Source organism: Cebus imitator, unplaced genomic scaffold (assembly GCF_001604975.1).
Source record: "Cebus imitator isolate Cc_AM_T3 unplaced genomic scaffold, Cebus_imitator-1.0 Scaffold178, whole genome shotgun sequence".
Taxonomy (NCBI): domain Eukaryota; kingdom Metazoa; phylum Chordata; class Mammalia; order Primates; family Cebidae; genus Cebus; species Cebus imitator.
This window is the reverse complement of record NW_016107493.1, coordinates 69,456-84,695: the sequence shown is the minus strand read 5'-3', so window position 1 is coordinate 84,695 and position 15,240 is coordinate 69,456. Positions and strand designations below refer to the sequence as shown.

Sequence of the window (15,240 nt, the reverse complement as noted above, 5' to 3'; positions counted from 1 at the left end):
AGTGATTAAGAGACTTCTGGGAGTAAATCGGGGGTTTTAGAAGTCCCCAAACATCCCTACTATTTAGCATACTATAGCATGCTGCTATACCGAATATTCTAATCCGTGAAAAGATTTCATGCAGCTCCCAAACTCTAACCTACTCCCACAGACTCAGACAATGACTACAATGTTAAACTCTGGCCCCAGGAAGCATTTTTGGTTCTCACTAGAGAATCTTATCATTTACTGTTGGGACAGATCATAGGATTTAGTTAAAATGCAACTTAACTTCATATCCTAAATTTCCCAGTGACTTCCAGAACTAGTAGCATATCAGAGTCACCTGGGAAACTAAAAACTCGGAATCAGATCCTCCCATTCTCAAAGCAGTTTCCAAGGTGGAGTCCAGGAATCTAGTTTTAAACTCTCCCTTTTGTTTTTTGATGTACAAAAAGACTTGGAAAACTTTCTTCCACCTCATTTTCTTCCATCTCTCCTAAACTCTGTCTTTCATAAACTGGCAAGCAACATCACTGAACCACATCAGCAATGTGGTCTTATGCATCAACTAAAAGATCATATTGTCCAGAAATAAATCCATGCATATGCAGTTAACTTATCTTCAACAAGGTTGCCAAGAATACACAAAGGGGAAAAGGTAGTCTCTTCACTACATGGTGGTGGAAAAACTGGATATCCACATGCAAAAGATTGAAACTGGACTCTTACACCATACACAAAAATCAACTCAAAATGGATTAAAGACTTCAAAGTAAGACTCAAAAGCATAAAATTCCTACAAGAAAACACACGGGAAACCTTCATGACATTGGTCGTGGCAATTTCATGCATATGACATCAAAAGCACAGGCAATAAAAACAAAAAACAATTGGGATTACCTCAAACTAAAATGTTCCCACACAGGAAAGGAAACAACAGTGTAAAAGGTAACCAAGGAAATGGGAGAAGCTATTTGCAATCGTATCTCTAATAAGAGGTTAACCTCTAAAATATATAAGGAACTCCTCCAACTAAATAGTAAAATAACTAACAGCCCAATTAAAAAACGGGTTAAAGACTTGAATAGACATTTCTCCAAAGAAGACATACAAATAGCTAATAGGTAAATGAAACAATATTCAATGTCATCAGTGAAACACAAATAAAAACCACAGTAAGGGCTGGAGCAGTGGCTCATGCCTGTAATCCAAGCACTTTGTGGGGCCGAGGCGGGAGGATCACTTGAGCTCAGGAGTTCGAGACCAGCCTGGGCAACATAGTGAGACCTCATCTCTAACATTAAATTTAAAATAAAAAAAATTTAGAAAAAGAAAAGAACACAATAAGATATCACCTCACACCTGTCAGGTTGGCTGTTAACAAAAAACAAAAGTATTATGGAGGACATGGAGAAATTGGAACCCTTGGATGCTGTTGGTGGAATGCAAACTGGCGCAAAGTGGATGCTGTTGGTGGGAATGCAAAGCTTCCATGAAAAACAGTATGAAGTTTCCTCAGAAAATTATAGAACTACCATGTGATCCAATAATCCCACTTCTGGGTATGTATACAAAAGAATTGATGTCAGGATCTTGAAGACGTATTAACACTCCTATTTAACACAACATTTGTTTGGCTTCATTCATCTGTCAACGAATAAAGAAATGTGATATATACACACAATATAGTATTATTCAGCCTTTAAAAAAGAAAATTCTTGGTCGGGCATGGTGACTCACACCTGTAATGCCAGCACAGCACTCTAGGAGGTCAAAGGGGGAGGATCGCTGGAGCCTAGCAGACCAAGAACAGCCTGGGCGACATGGTGAGGCCCCATCTTTACAAAAAATTAAGAAGTTAGCTGAGGCTGAAGAGGCTGAGGTGAGAGGATTGGTTGAGCCCAGGAGGTTGAGGCTGCAATGAGCTATGACTGTCAATGCACTCCAACCTGGGCAACAGAATGAGACCCCGTCTCACAAAACAAAAACAGGAAATTCTCCAATATACTACAAGATAGATGAAGCTTGAGAACATTATGCTAAGTAAAATAAGCCAATCACAGAAAGACAAATACTGTATGAATTCACTTATATGAAGTATCTAAAATGGTCAAATTGGTCAGTCACGGTGGCTCATACCTATAATCCCAGCACTTTGGGAGGCTGAGGCGGGTGGATCACCTGAGGTCAGGGGTTCAACAGCAGCCTGGCCAACAAGGCGAAACCCTGGCCAACAAGGCAAAATCTCTACTAAAAACACAAAATTAGCTGTACGTGGTGGTACATGCCTGTGCATGGTGGGACAGGAGAATCACTTGAACTTGGGAGGCAGAGGATGCAGTGAGTCAAGATTGTTCCACTACATTCCAGCCTGGGCAACAAGAGCAAAACTCTTGCCTCAAAAAATAAATAAAATGGACAAATTCATAAAATCAAAGGTTACTAATCAATGCACATACAAGTCAAACAAGATGAATAAACTCTAGAGATCTGCTGTACAACATTATATCTATAGTCAACAATAATGCATTGTACAAACATTTGTTGAGAGTGTATCTCATGTTAAGTGTTCTTACCACAATAAATTTTTTTTAAAAAGATCATACCAAGAACTTAGTTATATATAAATGGATCAATACAAGGAGGATGTAGCAAATGGTAACCTGCAGAAAATGATCCCGAATTCAACTTTTTCAATAAGAGACTTAAATGATGCCTGTGGTTGAGAGACACGAAGAAATGGATAACAGGCAGGAAATAAAAAGTCCCACTGAGTAAAAATTAAGTCTATAGCATGAGCTATGAGATTAACAATGTAAATTTGTGTTTTTTTGTTTTGTTTTGTTTGAGACAGAGTCTCGCACTGTCACCCAGGCTGGAGTGCAGTGGCACAATCTTCGCTCACTGCAACCTCCACCTCCTGGGTTCAAGCAATTCTCCTGCCTCGGCCTCCCAAGTAACTAAAATTACAGGCACGTGCCACCACACCCAGCTAATTTTTATTTTTATTTAATAGAGAAGGGGGTTTTGCCATGTTACCCTGGCTGGTCTTGAACCCCTGACCTCAGATGATCCACCTGCCTCAGTCTCCCAAAGTGCTGGGATTACAGGCGAGAGCCACCGCGCCTGGCCTAACAATGTACATTTCACCAAGGCAGGTGGATCACTTGAGATCAGGAGTTTGAGACCAGCCTGGCCAACAAGATGGAACCCCATCTCTGCTAAAAATACAAAAGTTAGCCAGGCATGGTGGCTGTACTACCAGCTACTCAAGAGGCTGAAGCAAGAGAATCGCTTGAACCCCGGAGGTAGAGGTTGCAGTGAGCCAAGATCATGCCACTGCACCCCAGGTGACAGATCAATACCCTGTCTAAAAAAAACCAAAACAAAACAAAAAGTAAATTTGAGGATTGCTTTGTAGATTGAATAAAGGCCCCCAAAACGTCCATGTCCTAATCTCTGGAACTTGCATGGTATTTTATATGGTGAAAGGGACTTTGCAAAAGTACTTAAGAATTTTGAGATTCGGAGATTATCCAAGTGGGCCCAATGATGTAATCACAAGTGTCCTTGTAAGAGGAAGTCAGAAGGAAATACCATCACAGAAGGAAAAGTATTGTGATAATGGACATAGGGACTCAAATTATTATGCTGGCAGCCACCAGAAGCTAAAAGAAGCAAGAAAAGAATTCTCCCCTGGAACCTCTAGAAGGAACCAGGAATTGTATCTTAGCCCAGTAAAGCTAATTTTGAACTCTGAACTCAGAAAGTATGACAAAATACATTTATATTGTTTTAATCCACTAAATTTGTGATTTACTGTAACAGCCATAGGAAACGAATACAATTATTGACATGGTATCTCAACAGTCGGAATCCAAGATCTGCCATCCGTTTCATAAAATGCTTTAAAAAGCACCAAAGATTTAAAAAGTGGTTTAAAGGTTACCAAAATCAAGGCAAGCATATATATTCTCTATGTATACATATCTGGTTTTAAAAATACAATGGCATCTTTCAGGGCAGGTAACTAGGGACTTATTCTCAAAAGTCAAAAAGATCCTACTGAGATATGGGCATTGGTGAAGGGGTATCTCATTTGCTATTGCCATAATGACTATACCCACGATTACTTCCTCATCTCTGGAGTTCCCTTGTTCCTTTATCAACTCCCCTCAATCTAACTCTGACAGAGGTGAGGGGAAAATACAAGGATGGAATCCTATTATTCTTGATTTAATCTCTTACTTTTAAAACAAGGAATAAGTCTTTTTTTTTTTTAAAGAAACCTAGCATTTTCTTGTAGACACTCATGCTAAGGAAAACCAAAAATATTTATTTTTTGAGGCAAGGTCTCACTTTGTCATGCAAGTTGGAGTGTAGTGGCACACCCATAGCTCACTGCGGCCTTAAACTACTGGGCTCAAGTAATCCCCGCCAAACCCCTGCCTCAGCCTCCCTAGTAGCTAGGACCACTGGTGTGCACCACCATACTCAGTTAATTTTTTATTTTGTATAGACAAAAATTGGGGTCTCACTATATTGCACAGACTGGCTCAAACGCCTGGCCTTAAGCAATCCTCTGGCCTCAGCCTCCCAAAATGCTGACGTTACAGATGTGAGCCACTGTGCCTAGTCACCAAAAATATTTAAAATCAGCAAATACTTGTAGAGATACAGAGAATTATTTTACATATAGCATTATTGCATGAGCATGTTCCTCTGACACACAAAAAAGGCAGAGATAATACTATAACCTGTAACATTAACTAGAATTTTTAAGTAAATATTTTTCATTGTTATATAAGATACAGGTGGCTCTCATGAGGTCCACCCAAAATAAAATAATAAATACACTATTTGGCCGCGCGTGGTGGCTCATACCTGTAATCCCAATACTTTGGAAGGCCAAGGCTGGCGGACCACCCAAGGTCAGGAGTTCGAGATCAGCCTGACCAAAATGGTGAAACTCTGTCTCTACCAAAAATACAAAATTTAGTCAGGTGTGGTGGTGCAGGCCTGTACTCCCAGCTACTTGGAAGACTGAGGCAGGAAAATCACTTAAACTTGGGAGGAAGTGGTTAAGGTGTGCGGAGATCACACCACTGCACTCCAGCCTGGTGACAAAGTGAGGCTCCATCTCAAAAAATAAAATAAAATAAATATACACTATTTATGGAATTACAAACTGCTTTTAACAAGGTTTATAGGACAAATCCAAATCAACATATCGTGATCTTAAGAAAAAAGTTTGCTAGTTTTAAATATTGATGTCACAGTTAATCCTAGAATCACTGTCACTCAGTTGACATACTTCACGGATTTAAGTTCAGTTTATCAATGTTTGCTTGTTTGTTTTTTGAGATGGAGTGTTGCTCTTGCCCAGGCTGGAGTGCAGTGGCACAATCTTGTCTCACTGCAACCTCTGCCTCCTGGGTTCAAGTGATTCTTGTATCTCAGCCTCCCGAGTAGCTGGGATTACAGGTGTGCACCACCAGTCACAGCTAATTTTTGTTATTTTTAGTAGAGACAGGGTTTCACCATGTTGGCCAGGCTGGTCTCAAACTCCTGACCTCCGGTGAATTGCCAGCCTCAGCCTCCCAAAGTGCTGGGATTACAGGTATGAGCCACTGCACTTGGCCAATGTTTTTATCTTTTGCAAATTTAGGTTAATACAAAAATTTAGTACTCTCTTTGCTTAATTACATAAGGTGCTTACCCTTGATATGAAGGTTTATGTACTATTTAAAAATTAAAAAATGGAGGCTGGGTGCTGTGGCTCATGTCTGTAATCCCAGCACTTTGGGAGGTGGAGCCAGGCTGATCACTTGAGGTCAGGAGTTCAAGACCAGCCTGGCCAATATGATGAAATCCCATCTCTATTAAAAATATAAAAATTAGCTGGGTGTAGTGATGCACACCTGTAGTCCCAGCTAATTAGGAGGCTGAGGCTGGAGAATCACTTGAACCTGGGAGGCAAAGGTTTCAATGAGCCAATATTGTACCACTGTACTCCAGCCTGAGTGACAGAGCAAGACTCTTAAAAAAAAAAAAAAAAAGGAAAAGCAGAAAAATCATACAAATGAAGAGTAAGGCTCCACAATAACCCTATTATTAGAAAGGTAATCTAACCCTCTAGGGGATTCACTTGGTAGCTTTCCAGTTTTATAGTGTACTCTACACTAATAATGTGTATTTTTTCAGGAAACAGATATGAATGTTCTGATCATCTCAAATAAACTGCTAAGCATGTTGCACAAATACCTACGTATTGTTGTTTTCGTTTTTGAGATGGAGTCTCACTCTGTTGCCCAGCCTGGAGTGCAGTGGTACAATCTTGGCTCGCTGCAACCTCCATCTCCCAGGTTCAAGCGATTCTTTTGCCTTAGCCTCCCGTGTAGCTGGGATTACAGGTGTGAGCCACCACACTTGGCTAACTTTTATGTTTTTTTAGTAGAAATGGGGTTTCACCACATTGGCTAGGCTGGTCTTGAACTCCCTGCCTCAAGTGATCTGCCCACCTTAGCCTCCCCAAGTGCTGGGATTACAGGCATGAGCCACCCTGCCTGGCCCATATGTATTATCTGTTTAGTTAACAATGAGATAGTTAAAGAAATAAAAATCAATGACTTTTACTAAAATATTTGCATAGCATGGAAGAACTACACAAAGAAATCTTTAGCACATTCAAGAAGTATTCACAAAATAAAGTATAAAAAATTTAAAATTTAGCTGCTCAAAAAAGATATCATATAGGCAGTAGGGCAAAGTACTCATTTAAAAAAATTAGTTCTACAATTACAGTGAATTTGACATCAACCAGTAAATGTGTTTATAACTGTAACACAGTCCTTATTAACAATGTTAAGAAATCAAAGATTTCTAATTGTATTCTGATAGTAAAAGTTGTTAAGTCATCAAGAATTTAACTCATAAACTGTTCCAGAAATTCAAATTTGACTTCTCAAGTCAGAGAAAAGGCAAAGTATATACACAAAATAACTTACTTACGGGAACATAAATAACTAAAAGTTAGCTACTTTCTCAGACATGACAGAAGAAAAAGAATGAATTGACTATATGATCTTTTAAGCCTAATTTTGCCTTAGATCTATATAGGGTAATTCAAACAAAAAGTGGAGCCTAACCTCACTATCACAGAACTGTGAATTCTCCATTTTCCCTCTCAGAACACTTAGTTTATAAATCAATGGTTTGGCAGGCTCATTAATTTAATAGTATTTATGTACAATAAGTACATTTTCAAAATTCTGAAAACAGTATTAAGGAAAAACAGGAACTGTTTCATTTAGGTCTTACCTAGTACAGTGAATCAACTTCACAGTGCAATGAGTAAGATACCAACATGAATACAAAAGCAAGACTACAAACTGATTATTTTCTTTTGGAGATTTTATGATCAATTCCAAATATACAGTACAGGGAAGATGAAATGAATAAGAAAAAAAAATCATATTTAATTCCCCATCAACACTAAGCCATATTATTCAAAATGTGTTTCAAAATACTTAGCCAGATCACCAAATCTCAGTCACTACTTTAGTTTAAATATTCACTAAGATAAGCAACAGAAATCCATTGTGAGACAGCATCTAGAGAGAACAGCTATACTGTTATATATAATTTATTAACTTAGTAGTTTTAGCCTCTCAATATTTAGCAAGTTTGTTTAAAAATTACCATTCCCATTGGTTTATAGTGACATTAATATAAGTCCATAATTTCAAAGTCAACATTCCTTTCACTGTGAACATAAGACTTCTTAAAAGATAGTTGTGGGTTGGGGAACAGTTATGAGGATGGCTGGTGGGCACTGTTCAAAGCCAGAAAGACTGGCAGGCTTAGAAATGCATACACTATATATACACACACTCTCAGTACACTACTGTTCCCCACATTTTTGCAGTCCATTCTTGTCTCAAAATATGGTATGAATCATTCCCTTAAATTTGAAAAACAAGATGAATACATTTTAATCTTCATTTCAAAATAACCCTTTTAAATGAAAAAGAAGTTCCTCATGTTTGTTAAATCCATTCAAAAGTTGGATTTAAATACTTTCTTCACAACATGTACAATTTTTTTCACTCTTAGTGCCTCATTACAATCAGTTTGGCAGTAAGACCTCCAATGCTTTATCAAAAATGGCATTCAATAGATTATAAGATTGTTAAATCTGCATTTGAATCATTCTTACCACAATGAATTATAACAAAGTCCAAAAAATGTATGACTATTCATCAACACCCTTGGAACCTATCAATTATTGCAAATAATCTCACACGTGCATATAATTCAAACATAATCTTTGTGGGGAGGGGGTATAAAATAAATACTACAGTATTTCTTCCATTCTATTTAATGCTGCCTAGCTGGTAAAATGAAAGATTAATATTACTAACAGGAAGAGTCAAACTATTTTAAGGACTGTTTTCTAAGTAGAACAATTTTGCAAAACAAAGATAAGCAAGAGCCTATGCAAATACATTTTCTTGTAGTGTAATGTAATTGCTAATATGAGGTATAATCTGTAAGCAATTAATACAAATATAAATAGGTATAAGCCACCACTAACTCACAGTCTGGTGAAAAGCTTCTCAGCTAAAGTAGTTTGAGGATAAGGTTAAGGGAAATGAGAAGGGGTGGACAGGGCAGGTTTCCAGTGGGAACATCATTTACGTGCCTTATCATTATCATAATCCTGTATGTACCAGTCCATTGTTGCAGAAAGGTAAATCCTTTCCAAGTACGTTATACTTTATGTAGCACAGTAAAATTATCTAAGTCTTACTAATGCTTCACTTGCATCTGTATTTAGATATACACATAATTATATATGCATATCAAAAACTATAAACAGAATTTTAAAACACTTTTAATCTCATTTGGGGAAAGTTAACAGGTAAGACAAAACTATGTACTATAGAATTTTTTAGGATATCTAAACTCAGGGTAAAACCAAAGGAAAGCATTTATAACTCTTTAGTAAATGGCTTGTGTGAAACCTCAAGCTCTCATTTCTTTTTTACAGATAGGTTTGTTCGATGAGGATTGTGATCCAATGATTGTTTAGCAGCAATTTTACCAAACTGTAAATTCTTTTATTAACAGGCATTATAAACAGATAATACTAATCTTATTTAAAAACCGTGAGTGCCACACTGGTGAATATACAGCTTATGAATAACTTAAAAAGTATTTCCCATTTTAAAAGGCAAACCCAGCATACAAAAACCTATACTAAACAAAGAAGCTATAATATGGATACATGATTGATGTGTCTAAAATGATATATACAGTACATAATTAATGTTAATTATGTGATCAGTACATTTTTCCATATGATTCCCTTCATGCTTCACTTTCCCCAGAAACTGAATTCTGTACTTCCTCTTCTAAAATTGGTACAATCAGGTTATCCTTGGACATCAAATTATATTTCATCACAAATTTAGTAAACCGATGACACAAAAATGTTTCATTCTGTAGAGAGGAAGAAAAAAATGTTCTTTTAATTTACTATCCCAACCAAAAGACTAGAAATATCATCAATATATATTATTGTCATTCTGATAAGAATGTATCGAGATAATTAGTGAAATATACTTACTTCATATTCATCAAATATCTGCCGATGATGAAAATAAGCATGTGAAAATATTCTGTAAATCCTACGGCATACTGATCCTAGTTTCGCTACAGATGATTCCTTTATGCTAACCCTAGAAGTAGAAAAGAAATCACAGAGAATTTTCTCAGTTTACAAGTGTGGAAACTGACACCTAGGGAAAATAAGTGACGACTCCAAGGTCACACTGAGATGCCTGGAGCCCCTGCTCCTCGCTTCTGGCCCAGTGTTCTTTCCACCTAACCACAGTGGCTAAGTTAAATTCAGTTTTGAAACTTTGTAACAGTTTAATGCAGTTAGAATAAATCCTTGACTATTCAAAATTTACTAAAACATCTGTTTCCAACATTAATACATTGTCCACTAGAGGCAATTAAAACTCCTGAAAGGAATTAATTATTGTTTTATACTACAGAAGTAGATTATTCTTCCTTTTTTTTTTTTTTTTTTTTAGAAATTAAGGCCAGGTGTGGTGGCTCACACCCATAATCCCAGCACTCTGAGAGGTCAAGGCAGGTGGATCACCTGATGTCAGGAGTTCGAGACCAGCCTGGTCAACATGGTGGAACCCTGTCTCTACTAAAAAATACAAAAATGAGCCAGGCATGGTGGTGGGAGCCTCTTATCCCAGCTACTCATGAGGCTGAGGCAGGAGAATCACTTGAACCCAAGAGGCAGAGGTTGCAGTGAGCTGAGATTGCATCACTGCACTTCAGCCTGGGTGAGCAAGACTCCATATAAAAAAAAGAGAGAGAGAGAAATTGTTAATATTGTCTGCATATTTCTGATATTCTTTTTTAAAATATGTATATACAAAATATTGAGGCCAAAAGTCAGTAATTTTCTTAACATATTACATATGAACTCTTTGAAGCTAATCATACTTAGGGGGAAAAACATCCCTAAATCTATCCATCTGGTAACAAATAACCTTATTAAAATAAAAGGCAGTCATAAACTTCACTGATAATATATTACATGTACAGACTTCCCAGATCTTAAAATTCAATGAGCAAGGAAATGGAATCCTTCAAAAACAAGTAATTCAACTTAGAAAAGTCTGCTCTTTAGGCATGCTACATAAAGGGAGGCTAAGTCTATCATAGAGACTCAAGTGATCAAGTATGTAAATATCCAAACTCTAAAGCATAAGAGGGAGAGCTCTGCAGAATGACACACAGCAACAGGTACTAGCCTTAGATCGAAATGGCCTTGAGCTTTGAGAGCCAAGTGCTGCTGTTCAACCACAGTCCTAATTTCAAAACTTGAATAATTTGAACAAGCCAAAATACAAGAGCTAAAAAAAATACAATAATGCATTAACAAGCAAACTAATTTTACTTTTAAAATACCAATCTTGATGGCACCGGTGCGGTGGCTCACGCCTGTAATCCCAGCACTTTGGGAGGCCCAGGAAGGCGGATCACCTGAGGTCAGGAGTTTGTGACCAGACTGACCAACATGGAGAAACCTCATCTCTAATAAAAATACAAAATTAGCCAGGCGTAGTATTGCATGCCTGTAATCCCAGCTACTTGGGAGTCTGAGGCAGCAGAATCGCTTGAATCCGGGAGACAGAGGTTGTGGTGAGCCGAGACTGCCATTGCACTCTAGCCTGAGCAACAAGAAGGAAACTTCGTCTCAAAAAAATAAATATAAAATACCAATCATATAAATTAAATCTAAAATGTTTAACACTACATTTAAAAGTTGCAATTACCTGCTGGGAAAATATTTATTGCTATTCAGAAGACATGCAGCACCATCAAGCGTGTGTCTAGTGTAGTCAATAGCAGGACACTACAAAAGAAAGAACAGAGAAATGCATCAACAAAGAGCTCTCTCTTAGGTTATATTCATTATATGGGTATACCTTATTCCAAAGACATAAGCGTGTTCTAAGAATAAAGTTCCTTACAATTTCAGAATCCCTGTAAAATACAATGTTACATTAATAAGGTTTATTATCCCCATGAACTATATCACAATTCTAGATGATACAAAAACCAGTCTCCCAGTTTTATTCCCAACATCGTTACCTAAGAAGAAAATAACAATTAACAGATGATAAGAATTCTGATTTATCTCTTTTTTTTGAAACAGGGTCTCACTCTGTCACCCAGGCTGAAGTGCAGTGGCATGATCATGGCTTACTGCAGCCTCTACCTTCCGGACTCAAGTGATCCTCCCACCTCAGCCTCCCAAATAGGTGGAACTATAGGCATCTGCCATCATGCCTGGCTAAGTTTTAAATTTTTTTGTAGAGACAGGGTCTCACTATGTTGCCCAACCTGGTCTTGAACTCCTGGGCTCAAGCAATCCTCCTGCCTTGGTCTCCCAGAGTGCTAAAATAACAGGCATGAGCCACTGCACCTGGCTGAATCCCTGATTAATCCAACCCTTTCCCTTTACAAATGAGGAAACTGAGGTTCTGCATGGTCAATGACTTATGCAAGATCATACAAGTAGGAAGAAGGACTCAAATTCAATAACCCAAATATACTGATTCCTATCATTTATTTTACCAAGCAGCACAGATGCTTCCTTTCCTTCACAAGTATCTCCAGGGATGCCTTCTTATATCCTACACAATATCCCTCATTATGTCCCTCACATTCTATTACCAATCTAGCAGCCCTCTAAAGAACTTTTCTCTCAAATCACCTTTGAATTTTAACATGAAATACCAAAGTTTCTTTATATTTTAACAAATCTGACTTATTCTGTTCCATTTATCAGAAACAATGAGAAAAAGTAACAATAAAACACTGTCTCATGGCAACTCAGTAAATTTATTAAAGGAAAAATAAAACTGCAAAGTAATTTTCCTCATCCAGTCCTGAGGGCAGACAGGGAGCAGTATCAAGGGGAAGGCAGTCTAGAAACAAATCAGGTAGTCAACCAGAAGGAAAAAACAACTAGAGGAAGGAGTAACAATGACTCTAGCTAAATGACTCTACCCAGTAATTATTTTTCAAGTTTGAGACTGAAGCTGTTACTGAAAAATACAGTTTAACCAGCCGGGTGCAGTGGCTCATGCCTGTAATCCCAGAACTTTGGGAGGCCAAGGCAGGCAGATCACAAGGTCAAGAGATTGAGACCATCCTGGCCAACATGGTGAAACTCTGTCTCTACTAAAAATACAAAAATCAGCTGGGCATGGTGGTACGTGCCTGTAATCCCAGCTACTCAAGAGCCTGAGGCAAAAGCATCACTTGAACTCAGGAGGCAGAGGTTGCAGTGAGCCGAGATTGCACCACTGCACTCCAGGCTGGCAACGGAGCGAGACTCTGTCTCAAAAATAAATAAATAAATAATACAGTTTAATAACTACTAAATATGGCTTAGTGCCATGGCACTAAAAAATTATCTAATAAAAAAGTATTTTTCTAACAATATATCCATAGGAATTTTTTATTAGTGGAATCACTGCCAAAAACAGTACCATGAGCAATATTTACTGAAAAAACTACCCTTCTCCATATATATGACCACAGATGGGTTGGTCAAAACAAATATCTGTGTTTCTCATATTTGTCATTTGGGTAAACCATTGAACAACTTTACAACCTTTAAACCAGAACCATCATCAAAAAAACAAGCAGACCCTTGAACAACACAGGTTTGAACTGCGTAAATGTATTTATGCTCAGATTTTCCCAGAGACAGCAAGACCAACCCCACTTCTCTCTCCTCCTCCTCAGCCTACTCAACCACGTGAACACAACGAGGAAGAACTTTATAATGATCCACTTAATGAACAGCAAATATATTTTCTCTTTCTTATGATTTTCTTTCTTTCTTTCTTTCTTTTTTTAAAGAAATATGGTCTCACTATGTTGACCAGGCTGGTCTCAAACTCCTGGCCTCAAGCAATCCTCCCATTTCAGCCTCCCCAAAGTGCTGGGATTATAGGCATAAGCCACCATGCCCAGCTCCTTATGACTTTCTGAATAACATTTTCTTTTCTCTCGCTTACTTCATTTTAATACAGTATATAATACATACAACATACAAAATGTATGTGAATTGACTATTATTGGCAAGGCTTCCAGTCAACAGCAGGCTATTAGTAATTAAGTCTTGGAGAAGTGAAAAGTTATACTCAGATTTTCAACTGCACAGAGGGTTGGCACCCCAATCCTTGAGTTGTTCAAGGGTCAACTGTTATGATGCTAGCCATACATTTAATTTTAAATTTTCTAGGCCTAGTGTAGTGGCTCACACGGTACTTTCAGCACTTTGAGAGGCGAAAGCAGGAAGATCACTTAAGCCCAGGAGTTCAAGACCAGTGTGGGCAGCACAGGGAGATGCCCCTATCCCTACAAAATAATTGAAAAATTAGCGAAGCAAGGTGACACATGACGGTAGTCCCAGTTACTAAGGAGGCTGAGGCAGGAGGATCACTTGAGCACAAGTCACTTGAGGTCAAGGCTGTAATAAGGCAAGATCATGCCACTGCATTCTAGCTTGGTTAAGAGAGTAAGATTCCATCTCAAAAAACTAATTAATTTTCTAAGAGATACATTAAAAAGGTAAAATGAGGCCGGGCATGGTGGCTCATGCCTGTAATCCCAGCACTTTGGGAGGCCGAGGCGGGCAGATCATGACGTTAGGAGTTCAAGACCAGCCTGGCCGACATGGTGAAACTCCATGTCTACTAAAAATACCAAAAAAAATTAGCCAAGCATGGTGGCACACGCCTGTAATCCTAGCTACTCAGGAGAATTGCTTGAACTCAGGAGGCGGAGGTTGCAATGAGATGAAATTATGCCACTGCACTCTAGCCTGGGCGACAGAGTGACACGTCATCTCAGACTAAAAAAAAAAAAAAAAGGTAAAATAAAAGAGGTAAAATTAATTTTAACAACGTAGTTTCTTTGCCCCACTATATCCAAACTATTACCATTTCAGCAGGTAACTGACATAAAATTATTAATGGGCTACTTTTTGTCTTTTAAATTAAGATATAACTGATACAACTAAAACTTACTCTTAAAAATTGAGTAGTTCCAATCGGGCGTGATGGCTCACACCTGTAATCCCAGAACTTTGGGAGGCCGAAGCGGGCAGATCACCTGAGGTCAGGAGTTTGAGACCACCCTGGCCAGTATGGTGAAATTCCATCTCTACTAAAAATACAAAGTTAACCACGCATGGTGGCCCATGCCTGTAATCCCAGCTACTCAGGAGGCTGATGCAGGAGAATCACTTGAACCCAGAAGGCGGAGGTTGCAGTGAGCCAAGATCGTGCCATTGCACTCCAGCCTGGGCAACAAGAGAGAAACTCTGTCTCTAAATAAATAAATAAAAACTCAGTAGTTTCTAGTACATTCACAAAATTGTGCAACCATTACCACTAAATTCCAGAACATTTCATCATCCCCCCAAAAAAACCCTGAACCAATTAGTAGTCACTTCCCATTCTCTCCTTCCCCTAGCCCTAAGCAACAACTAGTTTCTGTCTCATAGGATTTACCTATTCTGAATATTTTATTAAAATGAAATAATATAATAAGTGGTGTTTTGTTTCTGGCTTTTATTAGTTTTCAAGGCTCATTCATGGTGTAGCATGAATCAGTACTTTATTCTTTTTTTTTTTTTTTTTT

At 38.1% G+C, this 15,240-nt stretch overlaps 1 protein-coding gene across 5 annotated transcripts in view; it reads right to left on the bottom strand.

Moving 5' to 3' along the window:
- Nucleotides 1-7,377: 7,377 nt before the first annotated feature.
- The window catches only part of LOC108315711 (10 kDa heat shock protein, mitochondrial), a 58,416-nt gene continuing 50,553 nt past the window's right edge, over nt 7,378-15,240 (bottom strand). For 4 of the 5 annotated variants that reach the window (XM_017545167.2, XM_037744517.1, XM_037744519.1 and 1 more), the window contains 3 exons: nt 11,352-11,431; nt 9,614-9,725; nt 7,378-9,486 (listed from right to left, as the gene is read on the bottom strand). In XM_017545167.2, the coding sequence (XP_017400656.2) occupies nt 9,355-9,486; nt 9,614-9,725; nt 11,352-11,431 (324 nt within the window). In that variant the 3' untranslated portion in view covers nt 7,378-9,354. The remainder of the gene's footprint in view (nt 9,487-9,613; nt 9,726-11,351; nt 11,432-15,240) is intronic. The other variant, XM_017545169.2, reaches the window with a different exon arrangement.